Genomic DNA, 19,257 nt, shown 5'->3' with positions numbered 1-19,257 from the left:
AAACAAAAATGAAAACCTTTTTGAAGACAAAAACAGATTAACCGTCAATGCCACAGCTTTTAAAATGGCCGTAGCTCAGATTGCTTTATCTTTCCTTCATTGGTAAAAATCTGATTCTGCGGGGTTTTCCCAAAATTTTCTGATAAAAGCCGCGCACAACCATTTTGAATATACAGAATACGGCTATTATTAAAGAGAAGATGGACAACAGAAGTGATAACCAAAAGAAATAAACTAACACTAAATACACAAGAGAAATCAGTGTCATTAAGGCTTTTTAACTAACTATACATAGATTTCCATAGATTGTAATGGCAATATAATGTGTGTTACGAGTAAGTTATGTGTGTTTGAGAATGTATTTACAGTCTCTGTGGATAAAGAAGTAAAAAAATTGTTGGAAAAAAACTTCATAAAAGACTGCATGTAATGATTGCATGATCCTTCTCTAAAGTGACCCTGTTCATTTAGGTGCAGTGATGGGTTGTATGAAGAAAAAAGTGCCAGCTTGTATAAGAATCGTGTTTTCAGTGTAAATTTAGCTGATTACTTATACAAGACTAGTTGATAAAGCCCATGTGAAAATCCACTAAGGCAGAAGAACAATGGAAAAATAGGTTGCTTTAGATTTTTTGCCGACGTCAGCAGTGCATATACAAAAAGAAAATTGGTTAAAATTAGTCATTCGTTGTCTGTAAGGTGTGGAGGTTGAAACGTTGACCAAAATAATGTATGGTATCGTATGTTTTTGACAAACGCTTAGGGAGATATAAGGGCTTAAAAATTTTTCTGACGTCAGCAAAGTCCCTACCAAAAGTTCCAAAAAATTTCTTAATTCGTACACCCGATGCATTCATCGTATAGATCTTGAAATGCAGATCAAGAAAATGTATAGGAACATGGACTTTTGACAAACGGTTGCAGAGATATTGGGGTTTGAAGGTTTTGTGATGACGTCCTCAACCTTTCCATTCCGAAACGGATTCGGGGACCCAGGCTTGGGAAACTTACCCAAATTGGTCCCGGGTGATCCCTAGTTACTTACGTGGTGAAAAATCACTGACGTCACCACCTCGTTTTCAAGTTATTTGGCGGTTGCAGAGATATTGGGGTTTGAAGGTTTTGTGATGACGTCCTCAACCTTTCCATTCCGAAACGGATTCGGGGACCCAGGCTTGGGAAACTTACCCAAATTGGTCCCGGGTGGTCCCTAGTTACTTACGTGGTAAAAAATCACTGACGTCACCACCTCGTTTTCAAGTTATTTGGCCTCAAAGCTTTAAGTGCACTGTAATGGCTTCATTTATTTAATATAGAATATTAACGTTAAAGTAGTCTTATTGACGTCGCGCCGTAACGTCAGAAAATTTAACATATTAGACATGCATTTTTCAGTTACTTCAAAGAAAATTTCGGTAAGATCAAAGGAAAATGAACATATCCACTTTGCCTGTTATATATATATATATATATATATATATATATATATATATATATATATATATATATAATGTATATAAGATAAATGTTTATCATTCATTTATTTTTTATGTTAAAAAATAATTATTTGAGGAAACTTATTTTTTTTAGGAAAATCTTTGTAAAACATTCACATAACTATTTAAGTAATTTTGTTTAGATAAATGCTGTAATGCCAAAAGGAAAATACTGGGTTAGGCAGCCAATGGTAAGTTTTTATTAAATTTGATTTGAGATTTGAAATTTGACTTGAGGTTTAATTTGAAAAAAAATATAAAAGTAATGTTGTGTAGTGGGTTGCACGTACTATTACTTTCAGTTAAAAAGTCCAAAAATCAACGTGACAGAAAATAATCAATTGGATATAACAATTTAATTGCTATGTTGTGCTTTTTTTATGGTTTATAGAGAACAGACAAAAGATATTGCCGACAGAAACGATGGTGAAAGCATTAGAGAACAAAGAATCTTTACAACAAGTGAAGGTTAGTCCGAACATATTAACTGTTTTCATGTTAGAGAAATGCTCGAATGTTCGTTGTTATCAATCTCAAGAAACCCTTTCGTATTAACGAATAAGATTTGTTCCATTTTTATTCTTATCTTTAGTGAAGAAACTCAAAGTCGCGATAACCTAGATTCACAGCAAGCATGACGAATTCATGGTGGTTCAGTTAAATTTAAAATATAAAATTATTGATAGATAGACAATTGTCAACCAGGCCTTAACTTTTGCAATCTTAAAGTTAAAGTCCAATAGACAAGTAAAAATTAGGGCCTAAAAATATTTTTCCGTTCGACTTCCTTTTGAATATTTTTCATTTTGTGTCGTAGTGTAAAACGTTTGTAATATTTTTTTGCATATTGGGAAAAGCTGCCAAAAGGGAACAAATCCATAGTTCAGCTTGTTTTGATTAACCACAAAAAAAGCTTAGGGATGAATTTCCCGTATTTAAAAGCAATCCATACACATTGTTTCAGTAAATTCGGTCTTTGAAAAAACACGTTTGGGGAGATAATTTACCCGCATTAAGAAGCAATCCATACAAGCAATCCATGATATTCAGTTCTTTTAGTAAATTCGGTCTTTAGAAAAAACATTTACGGAGATAATTTACCGGTATTAAGAAGCAATCCATACATATAAAATTCAGTTGTTTTAGTAAATTCGATTTTTGAAATATATATATATATATATATGAATACAAATTGTAGCTATAGGAATAACCAACAAGATAGATGACTACATCAAGAATTAAGTAAAAAGATTTTATTATTTAAAATTTTCGTCAGTTCATCGACTGACTTCTTCAGTATCGCTTACAATACAGTATTAACAATTAAAATATCTTATATAGTGATAAAAATAAATTATATACAATTAAATACACAAGGGTTTAAAACTGGTTTCCATCACCATCATCCTACTATCAACTTAACACACGGTTTCTACAACTTGCATTTTTCTGTTCTTTTAGTTCTATTCCAGTCATGAGAACCATTAAGTCCCTGATGTTGTGTGACGAGTGTCCCTATCCAGAATTTTTCTTTATCTAATAGCAAACTATCAATTTGCCTGTTTGTTAAATTCTCTCCATTGTTCACAACATCAACTATAATAAACCCAATATTTTGCACGGAGGCATTAGGGCATTCATCAATAAAATGTTTCACAACTTTGCAAGATGGTATCTTCTTTTTAATGTGGGATTTGTAATTCGAAAGTCGAGGCTTCCAAGCAATGTAAAAATATATAAAAAAACAAGGACAGACTTAGCAACGTCAACGTTACGCAACTTTCAAAATGGCCGTAATAACACTGCTCTCTGCTTTACACATCCCTTTGTCGTGGCTGCAAAATCTCGGATTGGTTTTTCAAAAAAAATCAGGCGTTGCAATTGAATGCTACACGCGGGAGAATAAAACAAAGTCGGTAAATATATATCGCATTTGGTATTTTGTGCAGATATAAGAATTTCGTGATTAATTAACAGGACGCGCTTTTCGCGGACAAACAGGCAAAATACCGCTATTAATAAAAAGACTAACGATATCATACGTCTATTGGTTTTTCGGTCAGTTGCTCATAAAGTTGATCTTGTTAACTCACCATATGATTTTTTAACAATAGCCAATAATAATTACATTATTTAGAACTATTTTCAGCTTTTGTACTCTGATCCTAACTTCAATGGAATATCAAATCTACGGAGACTCTTTAAATGAGATAAATTTTATACTTATGCCTTTTTGGAACATCTTTGTTCCATGTAAATAGAAGTTTTGACTTTTAATTTGGAATTCTTCCATCTTTTTCCTAATGATACGTTATATTACTGACATGCCTTCTACAGAATTTCAGCCTAAGAGCCTTTGCCGATAAAAAGTTATGACCTGTCAAATTTTAACTACAAACAATGGAATAATTTCATCGTAAACGGCTCTAAACTTTAATGTGATATAGCTTCTCTACGGCAGCAGCTTCTTCAGTCGGACAAAAATCAATGGAACATTTAAATTTTTATGCATCTAAGAATTCATTTGGTTTAAGAACTAATCAAGCTATACTATTGAAATACTGCACCGAAAAAAAGAAATAAAAAACACACGTAATGTCTTTGGATTGATTGGCCTGCTTTAGCGCTTTTGATGCGTCATTTTCAGGGAGGACACTTGTTTCTACTGCTGCACGGATAAGTACATAACAGTAAAGCCCGGTAAATTTATAGTATAATGCCTTGCCTCAGATTTGCATTTTTTAGGACTTGTGATATGTAATTTCGCGGGGGTATTAGTCCAAAATATCTTTTCTATTGGCTATCGGTGGGCATAGAACACCACCGCCTGTTCAATATATTGTACAAAAACGCCTCTTTGTTTAGCCTGCAATAGGGCCGTTATTATGTCTTGTTGCAAAAGGATATTTGAGCGAAATATCGTTTCTGTTTGTGTATGGATGTGTATCCAACCTCAAACTTTGTCTACTTTATAAAAACAGCTTTCCGTAAATGGCAGTTATGCGAAATATTCTGGAATATTACGTTGGTTATGGCCATCGACAGAAAAAATATGTAGTTTTTATGAAGCGACAGACATTATTATGAAGGTATTATGCAGTATTATGCGATATTACGTTGGTATGGCCATCGACAGAAAATTTATGTACTTTTTATGAATTATGAAGGTATTATGCAGTATTATGCAGTATTATGCGATATTACGTTGTTATGGCCATCGACAGAAAATTTATGTACTTTTTTTGAATTATAAAGGTATTATGCAGTATTATGCAGTATTATGCGATATTACGTTGGTATGGCCATCGACAGAAAATTTATGTGTTTTTTATGAATTATGAAGGTATTATGCAGTATTATGCGATATTACGTTGTTATGGCCATCGACAGAAAATTTAAGTACTTTTTTTGAATTATGAAGGTATTATGCAGTATTATGCGATATTACGTTGTTATGGCCATCGACAGAAAATTTATGTACTTTTTTTGAATTATAAAGGTATTATGCAGTATTATGCAGTATTATGCGATATTACGTTGGTTATGGATTATTGACAGAAAAAATATGTATTTTTTATGGAACGATAGAGAGTATTATGAAGGCATTATGCAGTATTATGCGATATTACGTTGGTATGGCCATCGACAGAAAATTTTTGTATTTTTTATGTAACGACAGAGAGTATTATGAAGGTATTATGCAGTATTATGCGATATTACGTTGGTATGGCCATCGACAGAAAATTTATGTGTTTTTTATGAATTATGAAGGTATTATGCAGTATTATGCGATGTTACGTTGTTATGGCCATCGACAGAAAATTTAAGTACTTTTTTTGAATTATAAAGGTATTATGCAGTATTATGCAGTATTATGCGATATTACGTTGGTATGGCCATCGACAGAAAATTTATGTGTTTTTTATGAATTATGAAGGTATTATGCAGTATTATGCGATATTACGTTGTTATGGCCATCGACAGAAAATTTATGTACTTTTTTTGAATTATAAAGGTATTATGCAGTATTATGCAGTATTATGCGATATTACGTTGGTATGGCCATCGACAGAAAATTTATGTGTTTTTTATGAATTATGAAGGTATTATGCAGTATTATGCAGTATTATGCGATATTACGTTGGTATGGCCATCGACAGAAAATTTATGTATTTTTTATGTATTATGAAGGTATTATGCAGTATTATGCGATATTACGTTGTTATGGCCATCGACAGAAAATTTAAGTACTTTTTTTGAATTATAAAGGTATTATGCAGTATTATGCAGTATTATGCGATATTACGTTGTTATGGCCATCGACAGAAAATTTAAGTACTTTTTTTGAATTATAAAGGTATTATGCAGTATTATGCAGTATTATGCGATATTACGTTGGTATGGCCATCGACAGAAAATTTATGTGTTTTTTATGAATTATGAAGGTATTATGCAGTATTATGCGATATTACGTTGTTATGGCCATCGACAGAAAATTTATGTACTTTTTTTGAATTATAAAGGTATTATGCAGTATTATGCAGTATTATGCGATATTACGTTGGTATGGCCATCGACAGAAAATTTATGTGTTTTTTATGAATTATGAAGGTATTATGCAGTATTATGCGATATTACGTTGTTATGGCCATCGACAGAAAATTTAAGTACTTTTTTTGAATTATGAAGGTATTATGCAGTATTATGCGATATTACGTTGTTATGGCCATCGACAGAAAATTTATGTACTTTTTTTGAATTATAAAGGTATTATGCAGTATTATGCAGTATTATGCGATATTACGTTAGTTATGGATTATTGACAGAAAAAATATGTATTTTTTATGGAACGATAGAGAGTATTATGAAGGCATTATGCAGTATTATGCGATATTACGTTGGTATGGCCATCGACAGAAAATTTTTGTATTTTTTATGTAACGACAGAGAGTATTATGAAGGTATTATGCAGTATTATGCGATATTACGTTGGTATGGCCATCGACAGAAAATTTATGTGTTTTTTATGAATTATGAAGGTATTATGCAGTATTATGCGATATTACGTTGTTATGGCCATCGACAGAAAATTTAAGTACTTTTTTTGAATTATAAAGGTATTATGCAGTATTATGCAGTATTATGCGATATTACGTTGGTATGGCCATCGACAGAAAATTTATGTGTTTTTTATGAATTATGAAGGTATTATGCAGTATTATGCGATATTACGTTGTTATGGCCATCGACAGAAAATTTATGTACTTTTTTTGAATTATAAAGGTATTATGCAGTATTATGCAGTATTATGCGATATTACGTTGGTATGGCCATCGACAGAAAATTTATGTGTTTTTTATGAATTATGAAGGTATTATGCAGTATTATGCAGTATTATGCGATATTACGTTGGTATGGCCATCGACAGAAAATTTATGTATTTTTTATGTATTATGAAGGTATTATGCAGTATTATGCAGTATTATGCGATATTACGTTGGTATGGCCATCGACAGAAAAAATATGTATTTTTTATGTAACGACAGAGAGTATTATGAAGGTATTATGCAGTATTATGCGATATTACGTTGGTATGGCCATCGACAGAAAATTTATGTATTTTTTATGAATTATGAAGGTATTATGCAGTATTATGCAGTATTATGCGATATTACGTTGGTATGGCCATCGACAGAAAAAATATGTATTTTTTATGTAACGACAGAGAGTATTATGAAGGTATTATGCAGTATTATGCGATATTACGTTGGTATGGCCATCGACAGAAAATTTATGTATTTTTTTTGAATTATGAAGGTATTATGCAGTATTATGCAGTATTATGCGATATTACGTTGGTATGGCCATCGACAGAAAATTTATGTATTTTTTATGAATTATAAAGGTATTATGCAGTATTATGCAGTATTATGCGATATTACGTTGGTTATGGATTATTGACAGAAAAAATATGTATTTTTTATGGAACGATAGAGAGTATTATGAAGGTATTATGCAGTATTATGCGATATTACGTTGGTTATGGATTATTGACAGAAAAAATATGTATTTGTTATATAGAGAGGATGTCGGATAATGCGGTTTCATTTGTCGGGTCCATTTGGTTGGAGAAGTATGACTGAACGTCTGTCGGACTTTTAATATCGATAAAGTATGAAGGGTACTAGTTATGTTGTACGTCGTGTGTCGGGACCACTTAGCCCGGTGCTAAATGAAGTCGTTCCCAGCATGAGCACCTCAAGTTTTACCCAGTAGGTCGATAACGTAAGGCACCCAAAGAAAGCTTTTTCGATTTTTGAGCCAGCTCGGTTTTAGCAATGGCTAATGGCGGAGAGATTTAGAGGCTGCTTTTCAAGTCGTCCTATGTTTGTTATGGTTATGGATATACTCTATATTAATTTGGATCAACTCACAGTTATTTTGAATATTTAAAGGTTTTTTAGTATCATGGCCGCGAGTCGCTCTTTAAGCTCTTCGTCTGAAGCGCTTCCAGCATCAGATAGTGACATGAGTGCAGACGAAGCAGGTGGCTCTGCTGCTGCTGCTTCTAAAGGGCAAGAAAATCGAATTGCATCTTTACACCAGGCAAACAGAGTTCTTAAGATGGAGTTAGAGATGTACAAATTGAGATGCAAACAAATGCTTGAAGAGAACAAGATGCTACGTCAAGCAAGCGTATCCATTGTAAGTTGTTTTGTTTTTTCTCTGTTTCTCTCTGCTGCAATTTTTCTCGCAATATATAAGCCACTTCAGAGTTTAAGTCATGCATGCTAGATAGGGTTAATATTTAGCACAGTACATTGTAAAGAGATTGATAGAAGAATATTCAATGTAGCAACAAAAATGTGCTTTCTCCTGAACACACTTGCTTCCACCTGAACACACTTGCTTCATTTGTTGTTTACTGCTAGCTAGGGTATACCATCCTTATAGTGTGCTTATATAAACAAACGGCTCTAGTGATGATCACACAACTCAGCTGGCCACATAACTTCATGGTTTTGAATATAAGCCATTCCTTAAAACAACTTTGCAAAAATGCTGTTGAACAAGGGGGTGGTTTGCACATGGTTGAGCAAAAAGCAACTGGCTGAAACATCCTAGTTCCATGATTTACATCTCAATTCAGTGATGTGTTTTTTTTCAATACGACACCCACTGGAATTATTTCTAAAGCCTATATATTTTATGATTAAAATGGTTGCAATATTTAGTGACTTGTCTCAAATGTAGCTAGTGGTTGCTTTATACATCATCGATACCTTTTTCTATTGCTAAAAATACAGATGCAACCTTAGGACAACTTGGTGAATCAATCTAACAAATAAATCTGTGGAGGAGAGCACTTGTAGCGATGAAAATGTTTTCTTAAAAATACGCTGTTGGTAGTAACTCAATTTTTTGTCAGACTTGCAAGCATTGGGTACATAAGAAGTGCAGTAGTATTAGTGGAAGGTTAAGAGCTGGCATACAGTTTGTATGCAAGCGTTGCAAAGGTGAGATTATAGAGAATGAAGTATTTCCAGCTTTAATGATGTACAACAGTGGCTCGTTAGAGATAGTTAAGAACTTCTGTTACTTAGGTGATATGTTGGGCAGTGAAGGGGATGTTGGAAGAAGTGTTACTTGCAGGATAGGTTCTGCTTGGAAAAAGTTTAGAGAGTTACTTCCTTTATTGACTAGCAGAGTCCTGTCAATTGAGGTAAAAGGTAGGTTGTATGAGGCCTGTGTAAGAAGTGTTATGTTGTACGGTAGTGAGACATGGGCAGTGAAGCAGGAAGATCTTGACCGTTTAGAAAGGAATGATATGAGAATGGTTAGGTGGATGTGTAATGCCAGTCTGAGAGACAGAAAGAGTTCAGATAAGCTAAGAAGCAGGCTAAGTCTCCGTAGAATTAAAGATGTTATTCAGATAAGAAGATTGAATTGGCTGGGGCACTTGGAAAGAATGGAGGAGGATAATTGGGTAAGAAAGTGTAGAGACTTGATAGTTCCTGGGGCAAAGCCCAGAGGCAGACCGAGAAAGACTTGGCAGGAGGTTATAAGGACAGACTTGATAGAGAGGAAGTTGATTTTAGATCTAACACAGTCTAGATCAGATTGGAAGAGGGTCATTAATATACCCCGTCCAACCTATGCTAGCATGGAAAACGCACGTTAAGCCGAGAATGATGATGATGATGACACTCCAGCCTGTCTAGTCTCATAATAATATAGGTTCATTTTGTATTTAGCGAATGATTACAAATAAAGATAGATGAAAATGTCATACCCCCGACCATGCAAAAAAATTCTCATTGTTGAGATACCATAGCCATGTTTAGGCTGTCTGTTCTGTAAAGTACACAAATTTCAGTACCAGTGAAATTAGTAATATGGTAGATCCTAGACTTCAGGCTCGAGATATCTTGTCATAGCTATCTATTGTTGCTAGTGAACAGCAAGAAAACGTTCACATATTTTCATGAGTTAAAAAGCATGTTATCATAAAATTTTGGGGTATTGATGATAATTTTCTCAATAATAAGCACTATATATTTGTTTTCGCCATAATGCAATAATTTGGTTCTACTGCAAATACATAGTTTTCTTTTAGGTGTTTATAGGCAGCAAATTATGTTTGAGATTAAATTGAAGCCAACATTTTTCATTCTTATATCACTAGAACATGTATTGAATAACCTTTCCAAAGATGTAAAAAATAAAAAAAGAATTAGAAAAACACATACTCATTCACCAAAACGACCTTATTTATAAAACTACTTAGTTCCCAGTTCTAACTCCTTTGGATTTAGAATCGTGATATCCGTTTTCTTTTTTATAACAGCCTCGAATAATGTATCCTTGAGATACATTATTTTTTTACAAAGTTAGTTTCATTACTTCAGACATTGACTTTGTGATGTAATATCTTGAGCATAATTCAACTAGCCATAAAACAAAAAAGACCTCCTTAAAATCCAGAATGTACAGGACAGTGCACAAAAAAATCAACACTATGAAAAAGTCTTTTAAAATTTTTCAAAAGATCGTCATTATTAAAGGAAACCCGAGGTACTTTTACAGGTTGAACTCACCTGAAAGATTTCCATGAGAAATTTGAAATGACATATTTACTTTCTGTTAAAAGTTTATGTAACCCAAGATATAGTTTTTTAAATATTTGTTATTTGTTTGTTTCTATAAAAAAGTTTAAAAAATTTTGAATCGATCTGTGTGGAAATGCTTTTTGTTTTTTTCAAATTACTTCAACATGATATACTAGTTATAGTAAACATAAATATTTTCATGATTTTTTTTGTTTTGGACTAAATTATCAAATTAATGTGCCCTTGTTCAGCACGGTCTTGTCTAAAATATGCTACCACAAAAAATGTCTTAGTGGATTCTTATGACAAAAAACGTCTTTCTAACATTTCATTTTTAAGTTATGGGAGCAATAACCAAAAAAATAAAAAAATGTGGTATTTACACAGCATGTTTTTAACCCCGGGTGTCAGCAAAATAATAACTCTCTTTGGCACAGCTTTATTACTGTTGGAATAAGAACTGGATATCCATTGACCTCCAAGTAAAATTACATTTAATTATTTTTAACAACTTTACACCTTAGCATATTTTTACAGCTTGGTGTGAATTAACGTGTTTGTATTAAGACTTTTTTTCTTTCCTATTATGATTCTTAAGTATTTCACATTTATTTAAAAAATGTATGCCTGTAATTGGTGTTATTTTCCAAATGTTAACATTTGGGAATAGGATATTTAAGTTTGCCTTAAGTTTTTTCAAAAAGTCCTTAATCAGAAAATGAGAGAGGTAATTTCTCGTATAATTTCTCTCACCAATTACACCACCTCCAAATGAGTTGGAAGTTCACCCAAGTTCAATTTTTATTTTCAAAATATTTTAACTAGCTGCATACATGCATTCAATTCTTCCTTTGATAATTTTCTGTAAAAAACGGATATGTTTGCTTAATCAGTAAACAACATTTGTTCAACATTTGTCTTCCTGATCCTAATCTCATGCAGAATTGTTCAACATTCATGCAGAATGTTGGGAAAGTTGATATTTGTATGTCTTTTTTGTATTACTTTGTTGTAGCAAGCTAAAGCAGAACAAGAGGAGGAGTTCATTTCGAATACGCTAATGAAGAAAATCAACACATTAAAAAAAGAAAAAGAAATTCTGGCAATGAATTACGAACAAGAAGAAGAGTTTCTAACAAATGACTTGTCTAAAAAGTTAACGCAGGTAACTTAGTGCTGGTTATTTTTTTACCCTTAAAAGGAGTAAGAATTCGCAACTGTATGATTTCTTCGTAAATTCGCAAAATTTGGTTCTTGCAAAATGCAAAAAGGTGAACAAGCTATGATTTCAAATTTTTTGGGGTTTCGAAAAAGCATTTGAAAATCTTGTCAGGCAAGCAAAGGATATATCTTTCCAGAAGTGTGTCGGTTTAGCCTCTAGGCATTTAATGGTGATCATTCAGAAATTTTAATTTAATCAGTCATATGCTTTATTTTAATCATTTATTAGAAGTTGACTGCTTGTAAAAGGAGCTAATTAGTGTCATTTGTGAAAATTGTTTTCTGCAAAATATTTAAACAACCAACGAATTTTAATTCTCGCAAAATTTGAAAAATAGCTTTAATTAATTTCGAAATGAAGCAATAGGTATTTTTGTATTTCATACTCTTTAAGATGAAGAAATAGATTAACAAAACTGATTTATAATATTCTAACTTTTTGAATGACTTCTTTGTTAGCTTCGGCAAGAAAAAGTGACACTGGAACAAACTCTTGAAAGAGAACAAGAATTCCAGGTCAATAAATTAATCAGAAGAATCGAAAGGCTAGAAGCAGAAACAATGTCGAAGCAACAAGTACTTGAACAGGTATCAAAACAAACAATTCCTGTGATAATAATCATAGTAGGAACCTCATTTACAAAAGTGGGAGGGTGGGTTGACTTTCCAAAATTTTGTTAAAGTAGAAGGGGTTAAAATTTTTCCAGTAAAAAGGGTGGGGTTGAGCAAAATAAGGGGGTAGTTGTCAACAGGAATTTTTCCAGTAAAAAGGGTGGGGTTGAGCAAAATAAGGGGGTAGTTGTCAACAGGGTGGGGCTGCGTAAAGTAGACAAGTGGAATTAGCAAGAGTACAATTAAATTTACTAGAATTTTCCTACACTATCAAGTTGTAGTAACTATTTATATGAGTTCAAATTAATAAGGTTTTTGTGTTATATTTCTGTTACAGGATGAAGATAAGAACTTGAAATAATGGGGGGTGCTCTCAAAATAGAAAGGGTGGGGTTCTTGATAATAGGGGAGTTATTTTAAAAAGAGGGGTTCTGACCCCTCTGTTAACTATGATAGTTTGCTTAGTTGTTTACCAAGGGTACAGTTTAGTTTTGTATCTCAGGGTATATGATTTGCAGTTTTTTATGTTTTTGATAAGTCCAGTCTGGAAATCTAACTATCTATAATTGAATAAAGAATATTTAATTTTTTTTTCCTTATTTAAGCAAACGTGAACACTACTTGAGCCAGCTATAGTAAAATCAGAATGAAAATCTGAAAATACAGACCCTTTCGTGTTGTCACTAAAGTATTCTATATTTTTAATAGGAATTGCAGCAAGTCCTATTAAAAGTATATTGTTGATGCTATTTTAAATTAAGCGTGTTAAAATTCAAATAAGTGGATGTTACACAGTATTTCATGCTAACACAATTTTCCTGATGTTTTGGTCTTTATAACATATTAAGTTAAATCCTATGTATTGCTATTTGTTTTTAGTTACGAAAAGAGAAAATTGATTTGGAGAACACCCTTGAACAGGAGCAAGAAGCTTTGGTAAACAGATTGTGGATAAGAATGGAGAAATTGGAAGCAGAAAAAAGGTGAGCATATTTAAGATTTACAGTAGATTGAGAACTATTACTAAACTATACAACTGTTTCTTCTTGTGCTTCTCCTTTTTCCAATTAACCATTTGCAAGAAGAATTCCGTATATCAATCAAGACGGAATATAAACTTTGGAAAATTTTACACTAAGTTTGTTGTTGACAAGAATTACAGAATGCGCATAAAGTTTCGACATCAAAGTCTGTCTGCTGTAAGAAAATGTTCATGGCGAAGTGTTAGTGTGTTGCTACGAAAGTTGGCATGATATATAACAATAGTGTATAAAGATATAAGCTATATGAATTTCAACCAAGCTGCATGAAGGCAAAAAGCAATTAGCTTGTACCCCTAGTATTTTTCACAAACTCTTAATTTCTTATTACAAGATTTCAACAACTGAAGCATCTACTAATCACATCAAATTTCTAATACATTGCGACTTCATTTGTCAAAACACATACACTGTATTTGCGAGCGATATATTGTTTAGATTACTTCAAGAAAAGTTGGACCAACCTGTGTCGGAACCAGCGTCACCTCGTCAGACTGCAGATGATATCAATGTTGATGACTTGTCGTTAAATGTAAATGTTCTACGTGACGAAGTGAAGAAATTGCGTTATCAACTTGCAAATGCTCAAGCTGAACGTATGTTATAGGATGGTTGACATTTTTATTCCTTTTGATTAAGTGAATTTAGTCCATATGAAGTTGGGATGTTTTGTTCATTAATTCAGTTACCTAAAACTAATGAAAATTCGTATTTCATATTCCTTAATAAGGCCAATCAGAAGTTAAGTTTCAGTTATTCCCTATTATAGTAAACCAGTTGGTAACCCGTGGAAAAGTTCACTGAATCCCCCATCTTTAAATTCCACGCTATTTTGTGTGCTCCTAACACAACGCGTTTCTTGTTGACAAAAAAAAATGCGGCTATTATTATAGAGACACTTTAGAGTACGTCGTGTGCGTGGCTGCTTTAATATCACAGAATCGTCGTGTGTGGTAGTTGTGCCAACAGGAACTGGCCGAGTAAATAAGTAAATAATAATGAGTGCAATTTTTGTCGTGTAGACAACAAGACGATGTGTAAGTTTGAAAACGAGGAGCACCAGTTAAAAGAGGAGAATGTGCGGCTGCAAAGAAAACTTCTGTTGGAAATGGAGAGGAGAGAACAGTTAAGCAGACAACTTTCAGAAAGTGAATCTAGCCTTGAAATGGACGATGAAAGGTAAAAAAAAATTTGCATGAAGTTTATTATTAAATTATAGAAATTCGATAACGAACTTAATTCAATTGCTTCAATGCAAATTTAAAGTTTAAATTTTTGTTATTTTCACACACAAATATTTTAAATCAGTTTTACCACAAGTTTCAAGATCGTTCAGTAAAATAAATTCGCTAAAAAAGTCAAAATGTTTGAAGTTAAAAATTGATAGGATGGTCATACGTCCTAACTTTAAAAAATGAAGGCTACCGAAAAATCTCCTAAATAGCCCAATATTTTTTAACCCAAAATACCGACTTGTCCTAAAATCATACGTAAATAGCAGTAATTTATCTTTTAACATGACTGATAAATTTATTAACATAATTACTGCAAAATGACTCTAACATTCCAAAAAGGTAAGGCAATAAATCTTTTCATGTCTTCCTAAAATTCGTCGAAATTTCCTAAAATATAGAATGGTTTTATGCGTTTTTAGTGTTTTCTGCCAAAGTTAGACCTCAGACCTATTAAATTCTGCTCCTTCTAATCTGTGACCACCCTAATAAAGATATTGATGTATTGGTGTTTTATTATAAATCTTTGTTCTCCTGTATATGTTCTAAATATTTTCATTACAGGCATTTTAATGAACTAGCTTCACAAGGTGGCCCATCCTCATTCAGAGATCGTGCCATCTCCAGTCCAATACCTTATCCATCTCACAGACCTAAATCTCCAGGTGGGTGTTTTTCACAGCTAACTACTGTGGGTCTTCATTATATTGTAAGACCAGAAGATCAAGATGCTAACAATGTCCTGTCACTCTCGCAAAAAATGTTTTTTCATATGAGCAGCTATACGAAAAATTTTTTAGTCTGGAGTGCAACTTTGAATGAACTTGTAAGCAAAAATTTTCAGTGTATGCACGCATAAGCAACCTGTCTATCTATGTGATTGTTATTATGTTAGGCATACACACAGCATCAGCACACACAACAACATTCCCTGCTTTCACGCCGCCCTCACCTCTTGGTAACAGTCGCGTATCGTCTGGCTCTAGTACAGCTGGTACATCGCCTCCATTTATTGCGGTAAGTTTGACTAGAGTAATTCGCATTGTGTTGGCATTGTGTTGAGTATTAGCGTGATCATTTCGTATTTCTAATTAATAAACGAACTTTTCTAATTCTGATATATTTTCTCCTTTTCTTCAGAAGCGTGGAGCTGCAGCAAACCAAAGCCCAAAGCTATCCCGCAAACATCAAGGTGCAAGGCCGACAGATCGACCTCTATCTGGAAGTATGTCTGACAGACAAAAACTCGGTCACTATCGCTCAAATTCTTCTCATAGTGATAAGACCAGTTCAAACCAACCATGATGAAGTATAGATGGAACTTGGTTACGTAATTTAACGTGTGACCACGTAGAAGTAAGAACAATTAAAGTTTACGTGGTTGTACATACAAAAGATCGATTTTTTATTGTTATCAACTTTTTAAAAGCATAAATCTATATAACATTTCTATTTAATCTTAGATGGGTTGACCATAATCTTTTTTTTTTGTTCTTGTGTTTATAAAAAATGTATAGATGTTATGAGAAATTTTATTGCACTAAGTGCGAATTATTATAAAACTCTTTGTTTTTGTTTATAGGCTTTATGTAGTAAAAAATTTGCAGTTTTCTTTTGTTTATTTCTTTTTTTGACTAATTCCTAAATGTATATCCAGGCTAAGATGTAAGAAATTTTTATGTCTTACCTTGTTCAGCCTTCCCCTTCAACACATTAAAGCTTAACACCACTACACTGTCAGATCTTGACCTTGTATAATTACACTTTCAGTTTTGTCGCTGTTCTTTTAAAACTATAACATTTTTTCATCTTATTCGTGTAGCTCAGACGACGTTTTTAATTCGTTTCTCTATTGAGCATAACGTTAGCAGAATCTGAGTGTTTTTCGCAAAAGTATATGCCAGCTTGATTTCGAATTTTTACTTTGAAAGATTGTTTTGTTAGTTACACATTCTACTGGTCGATACAGTCTTAAAGTCAGTACAAAATAAAGCAAGGTTACGAACTCCAAGACTTACTTATCATGCATATAAGCATAACTCCGCCCAACCACCTCAATATCGAGTATGTGATTTTGCGTGTGGAGTTAGTTGAAGTTTATTATAAGTGTTTTAATGTCAGATTGTTGCAGGTTTTTCGTGAGATCGCGAAATTTCCGCGTCGCTAGACCCAGAAGTTTATTTCGTAATTTTAATTTTGTTATGTTTGTAAATTAATTTTAATATTTTTTTTAACCATGGAAACATTTCATCTATACGACCATTCGCGCGTGTTTTACTTCGTTTCTCAGCCGCAAAATCACGAATATATTTTTCCCACGATTTTCTGACATTAAAAGTATATTGATTGTATGTTTGAGTTATAAATGATTTTATATATATTGTTTTTACTAGTCATAGGTATTTAATTGTCTCTTTATGAAAAGTAGCCAAAAGAGAAAAAACCCGCGCATATGGAAGTGTTTTTCATCATTCCAAAATATTTGAATCTCGGTCATAAGGAGGATTTATGTTTCCCGCATAGATAAACCTATGTCTATGGTGATGCTCAAATTATTTGGACAGTATTTCTAAACATGTCCTGGTGTTATCATGTTTCGATTCTGTGATCATCCCACGGTTCAGAACCATTTCTTTTCCACTCTCACCGCTTAACCTTTCTCCGCCAATGGAAACCGACCTGAAAATTATCAAGAAAAATGATAATACACGTAAATACAATTATGAGGATAACTAAAACCTACGCTTGGAAATAATTGGTAGTCAGCTAAGTTAAAACAAAGTTTGTAGTAAGAGCTGCCATCACCTTAATGTGTAAACACACTCAATGCATGGTGAAAATATTTGATGAGCTAAGCAGTTTTTCATATTGAAGAAGCGAGATTCGATCCGCGGTTCTAGGAAATGGGTGCCGCAGACGAATATACTAGATTGCTAATCATGCACACGGGCTGTTTATTCGGATATGGACCTCCAATCACGACGGCTGAGTATAATCGGTGTAAATCGTATTGAAGAAGAACTACCTTGCGCAATTCCAACATCGGTAATGAGCAGTTTGTCACTGACAGTATGGAACGATAATAAGACCGAAAACAGGGCCTAGAGACGTGGTGGCACATCGCACCCAACCTCATTTCCAGGGCATTCTGCTCGCATGATGAACATTATTTATTCAACGGTGTAGTCATTGTGGACAGTCGTCTAAAAGCAGCGCGTGAAAAGAATGATATTCAACTCAACAGTGACGAAAAAACGCACTGCCCCACTGTGAAAGAGAAAAATTAATCGCATTGATTGATTGGGTAAGCACATAAATTACCCGTGGGGAAAATGAAAATGTTACATCATCATCATAATTGTATATCACGTAGTATATTATTAATAAATATGGAATTTAAATTGTAGTGTAAATCAAAAGGCGCTCTAATGACCACGCCCCTGTGTGACAAAGGCTTCTAGGCACAAAACTCTCCCTTGCAGTAGTAGTAGTAGTAATAGTAATAGTAGTAAACATTTATTTACCTAAGAAATGACAATTTACATTACTAAAAGAATAAATTAGCAATTAGGAAGGAGACTTTCCCGATAGCCAAGGCTAAACAGAGGAGAAAGCCACCAAGAAAAATGTGAAATATTTTCATATGTCAGTAAATACTGTAAGTTTACAAAGATTAAAATAAAAAAGCATTATTGATTATAATTAGTATAAATGAAAATTCAGTACCATATAGTCAAATAGAAAAAAGTAATGAGACAAAATAATGAAGAGGAAAGCTAGTTGATGTATTGACTCATGTAGAAACTTGTAGCTAGGGATTTGATTGTGCTTAATTTACAGTTTGTGAGGTTAGTATCAGGATAATTTCTTTGCAGATTGTTCCACCTTAATGTGGAGATTCTAGAGAATGAAAAAGATCCAAACGTCGATGTGTTAACTGTTGGTTCAATAAGCAAACCAATTGTGTTACATCTAGTTTCATGAGAGTGTGAGATTCGATCAAATTTGAGTGAGGTAGGTGTCAGATGGGAGGTTAGAGTTTAGGAATTTGTGGATAAATTGAATGCTAAGGACTTTAACTAGGTCGAAGAATTTAAGAATTCCAAGTTCTGCAAATATAGGCAAAGATGGGGATCTTGGTTCACTAAAGGTGATCAGCCTAAGGGCAGCCTTTTGGAGGGTAAGTATTCTGTGGGCTACTGTGGTGTCTCGAGTGCCCCATACTTGGCAAGCATAGCTTAAGTGAGAACTAAAGATAGCATGGTAAATGTTTAGCAGGGATTTTAGGGGAACATAGTGACGAATTTTAGATAACATCCCATTGGCTCTTTGAAGTTTAGTAGCCACAGATGAGACATGATACTTCCAGAAAAGATGTTCATCAACATGAGCACCCAGGTATTTCACACTTTTGCTAGGATAAATGCGCTTACCGCATAGAATCAAAAAAGGTAAAAATTCAAGCCTACGAGATTGGGATCTAAATACAAGAAACTCTGTTTTGCTGGAGTTCAGTGATATTTTGTTGGCGTTAAGCCAACACACA

General features: G+C 33.4%; 1 protein-coding gene and 2 long non-coding RNA genes across 3 annotated transcripts; all 3 read left to right on the top strand.

Annotated features, from left to right (window-relative positions):
- The first annotated feature begins 244 nt into the window (after window positions 1-244).
- On the top strand, window positions 245-3,448 carry LOC130647461 (uncharacterized). The gene is made up of 4 exons (XR_008982858.1): window positions 245-426; window positions 1,640-1,687; window positions 1,888-1,964; window positions 2,089-3,448. It is a non-coding gene; the product is annotated as an uncharacterized LOC130647461 (long non-coding RNA).
- Window positions 3,449-7,342: 3,894 nt separating this feature from the next.
- LOC130647936 (uncharacterized) lies at window positions 7,343-7,593 on the top strand. The gene is made up of 2 exons (XR_008982906.1): window positions 7,343-7,411; window positions 7,505-7,593. It is a non-coding gene; the product is annotated as an uncharacterized LOC130647936 (long non-coding RNA).
- A 184-nt stretch (window positions 7,594-7,777) lies between these two features.
- On the top strand, window positions 7,778-17,164 carry LOC130647931 (coiled-coil domain-containing protein 6-like). The gene is made up of 9 exons (XM_057453938.1): window positions 7,778-8,201; window positions 11,622-11,771; window positions 12,287-12,415; window positions 13,319-13,422; window positions 13,918-14,075; window positions 14,502-14,658; window positions 15,276-15,376; window positions 15,607-15,728; window positions 15,852-17,164. The coding sequence occupies exons 1-9, from the start codon at window positions 7,965-7,967 to the stop codon at window positions 16,014-16,016; spliced, it is 1,323 nt and encodes a 440-aa protein (XP_057309921.1). The 5' UTR covers window positions 7,778-7,964; the 3' UTR covers window positions 16,017-17,164.
- Window positions 17,165-19,257: the final 2,093 nt, after the last annotated feature.

The sequence above is a fragment of the Hydractinia symbiolongicarpus genome, chromosome 6 (assembly GCF_029227915.1).
Source record: "Hydractinia symbiolongicarpus strain clone_291-10 chromosome 6, HSymV2.1, whole genome shotgun sequence".
Lineage (NCBI taxonomy): Eukaryota > Metazoa > Cnidaria > Hydrozoa > Anthoathecata > Hydractiniidae > Hydractinia > Hydractinia symbiolongicarpus.
Note: the sequence above shows the minus strand (reverse complement) of the source record. Positions and strands in the feature narration are given on the sequence as shown.

Excerpts from the sequence above, each read along its gene's own strand:
- LOC130647931 (XM_057453938.1), top strand. The coding sequence starts at position 7,965 with ATGGCCGCGAGTCGCTCTTTAAGCTCTTCGTCTGAAGCGCTTCCAGCA. Across the intron at positions 11,772-12,286 it reads TGTCTAAAAAGTTAACGCAG|CTTCGGCAAGAAAAAGTGAC; the intron begins GTAACTTAGTGC and ends CTTCTTTGTTAG. Across the intron at positions 14,659-15,275 it reads CTTGAAATGGACGATGAAAG|GCATTTTAATGAACTAGCTT; the intron begins GTAAAAAAAAAT and ends TTTTCATTACAG.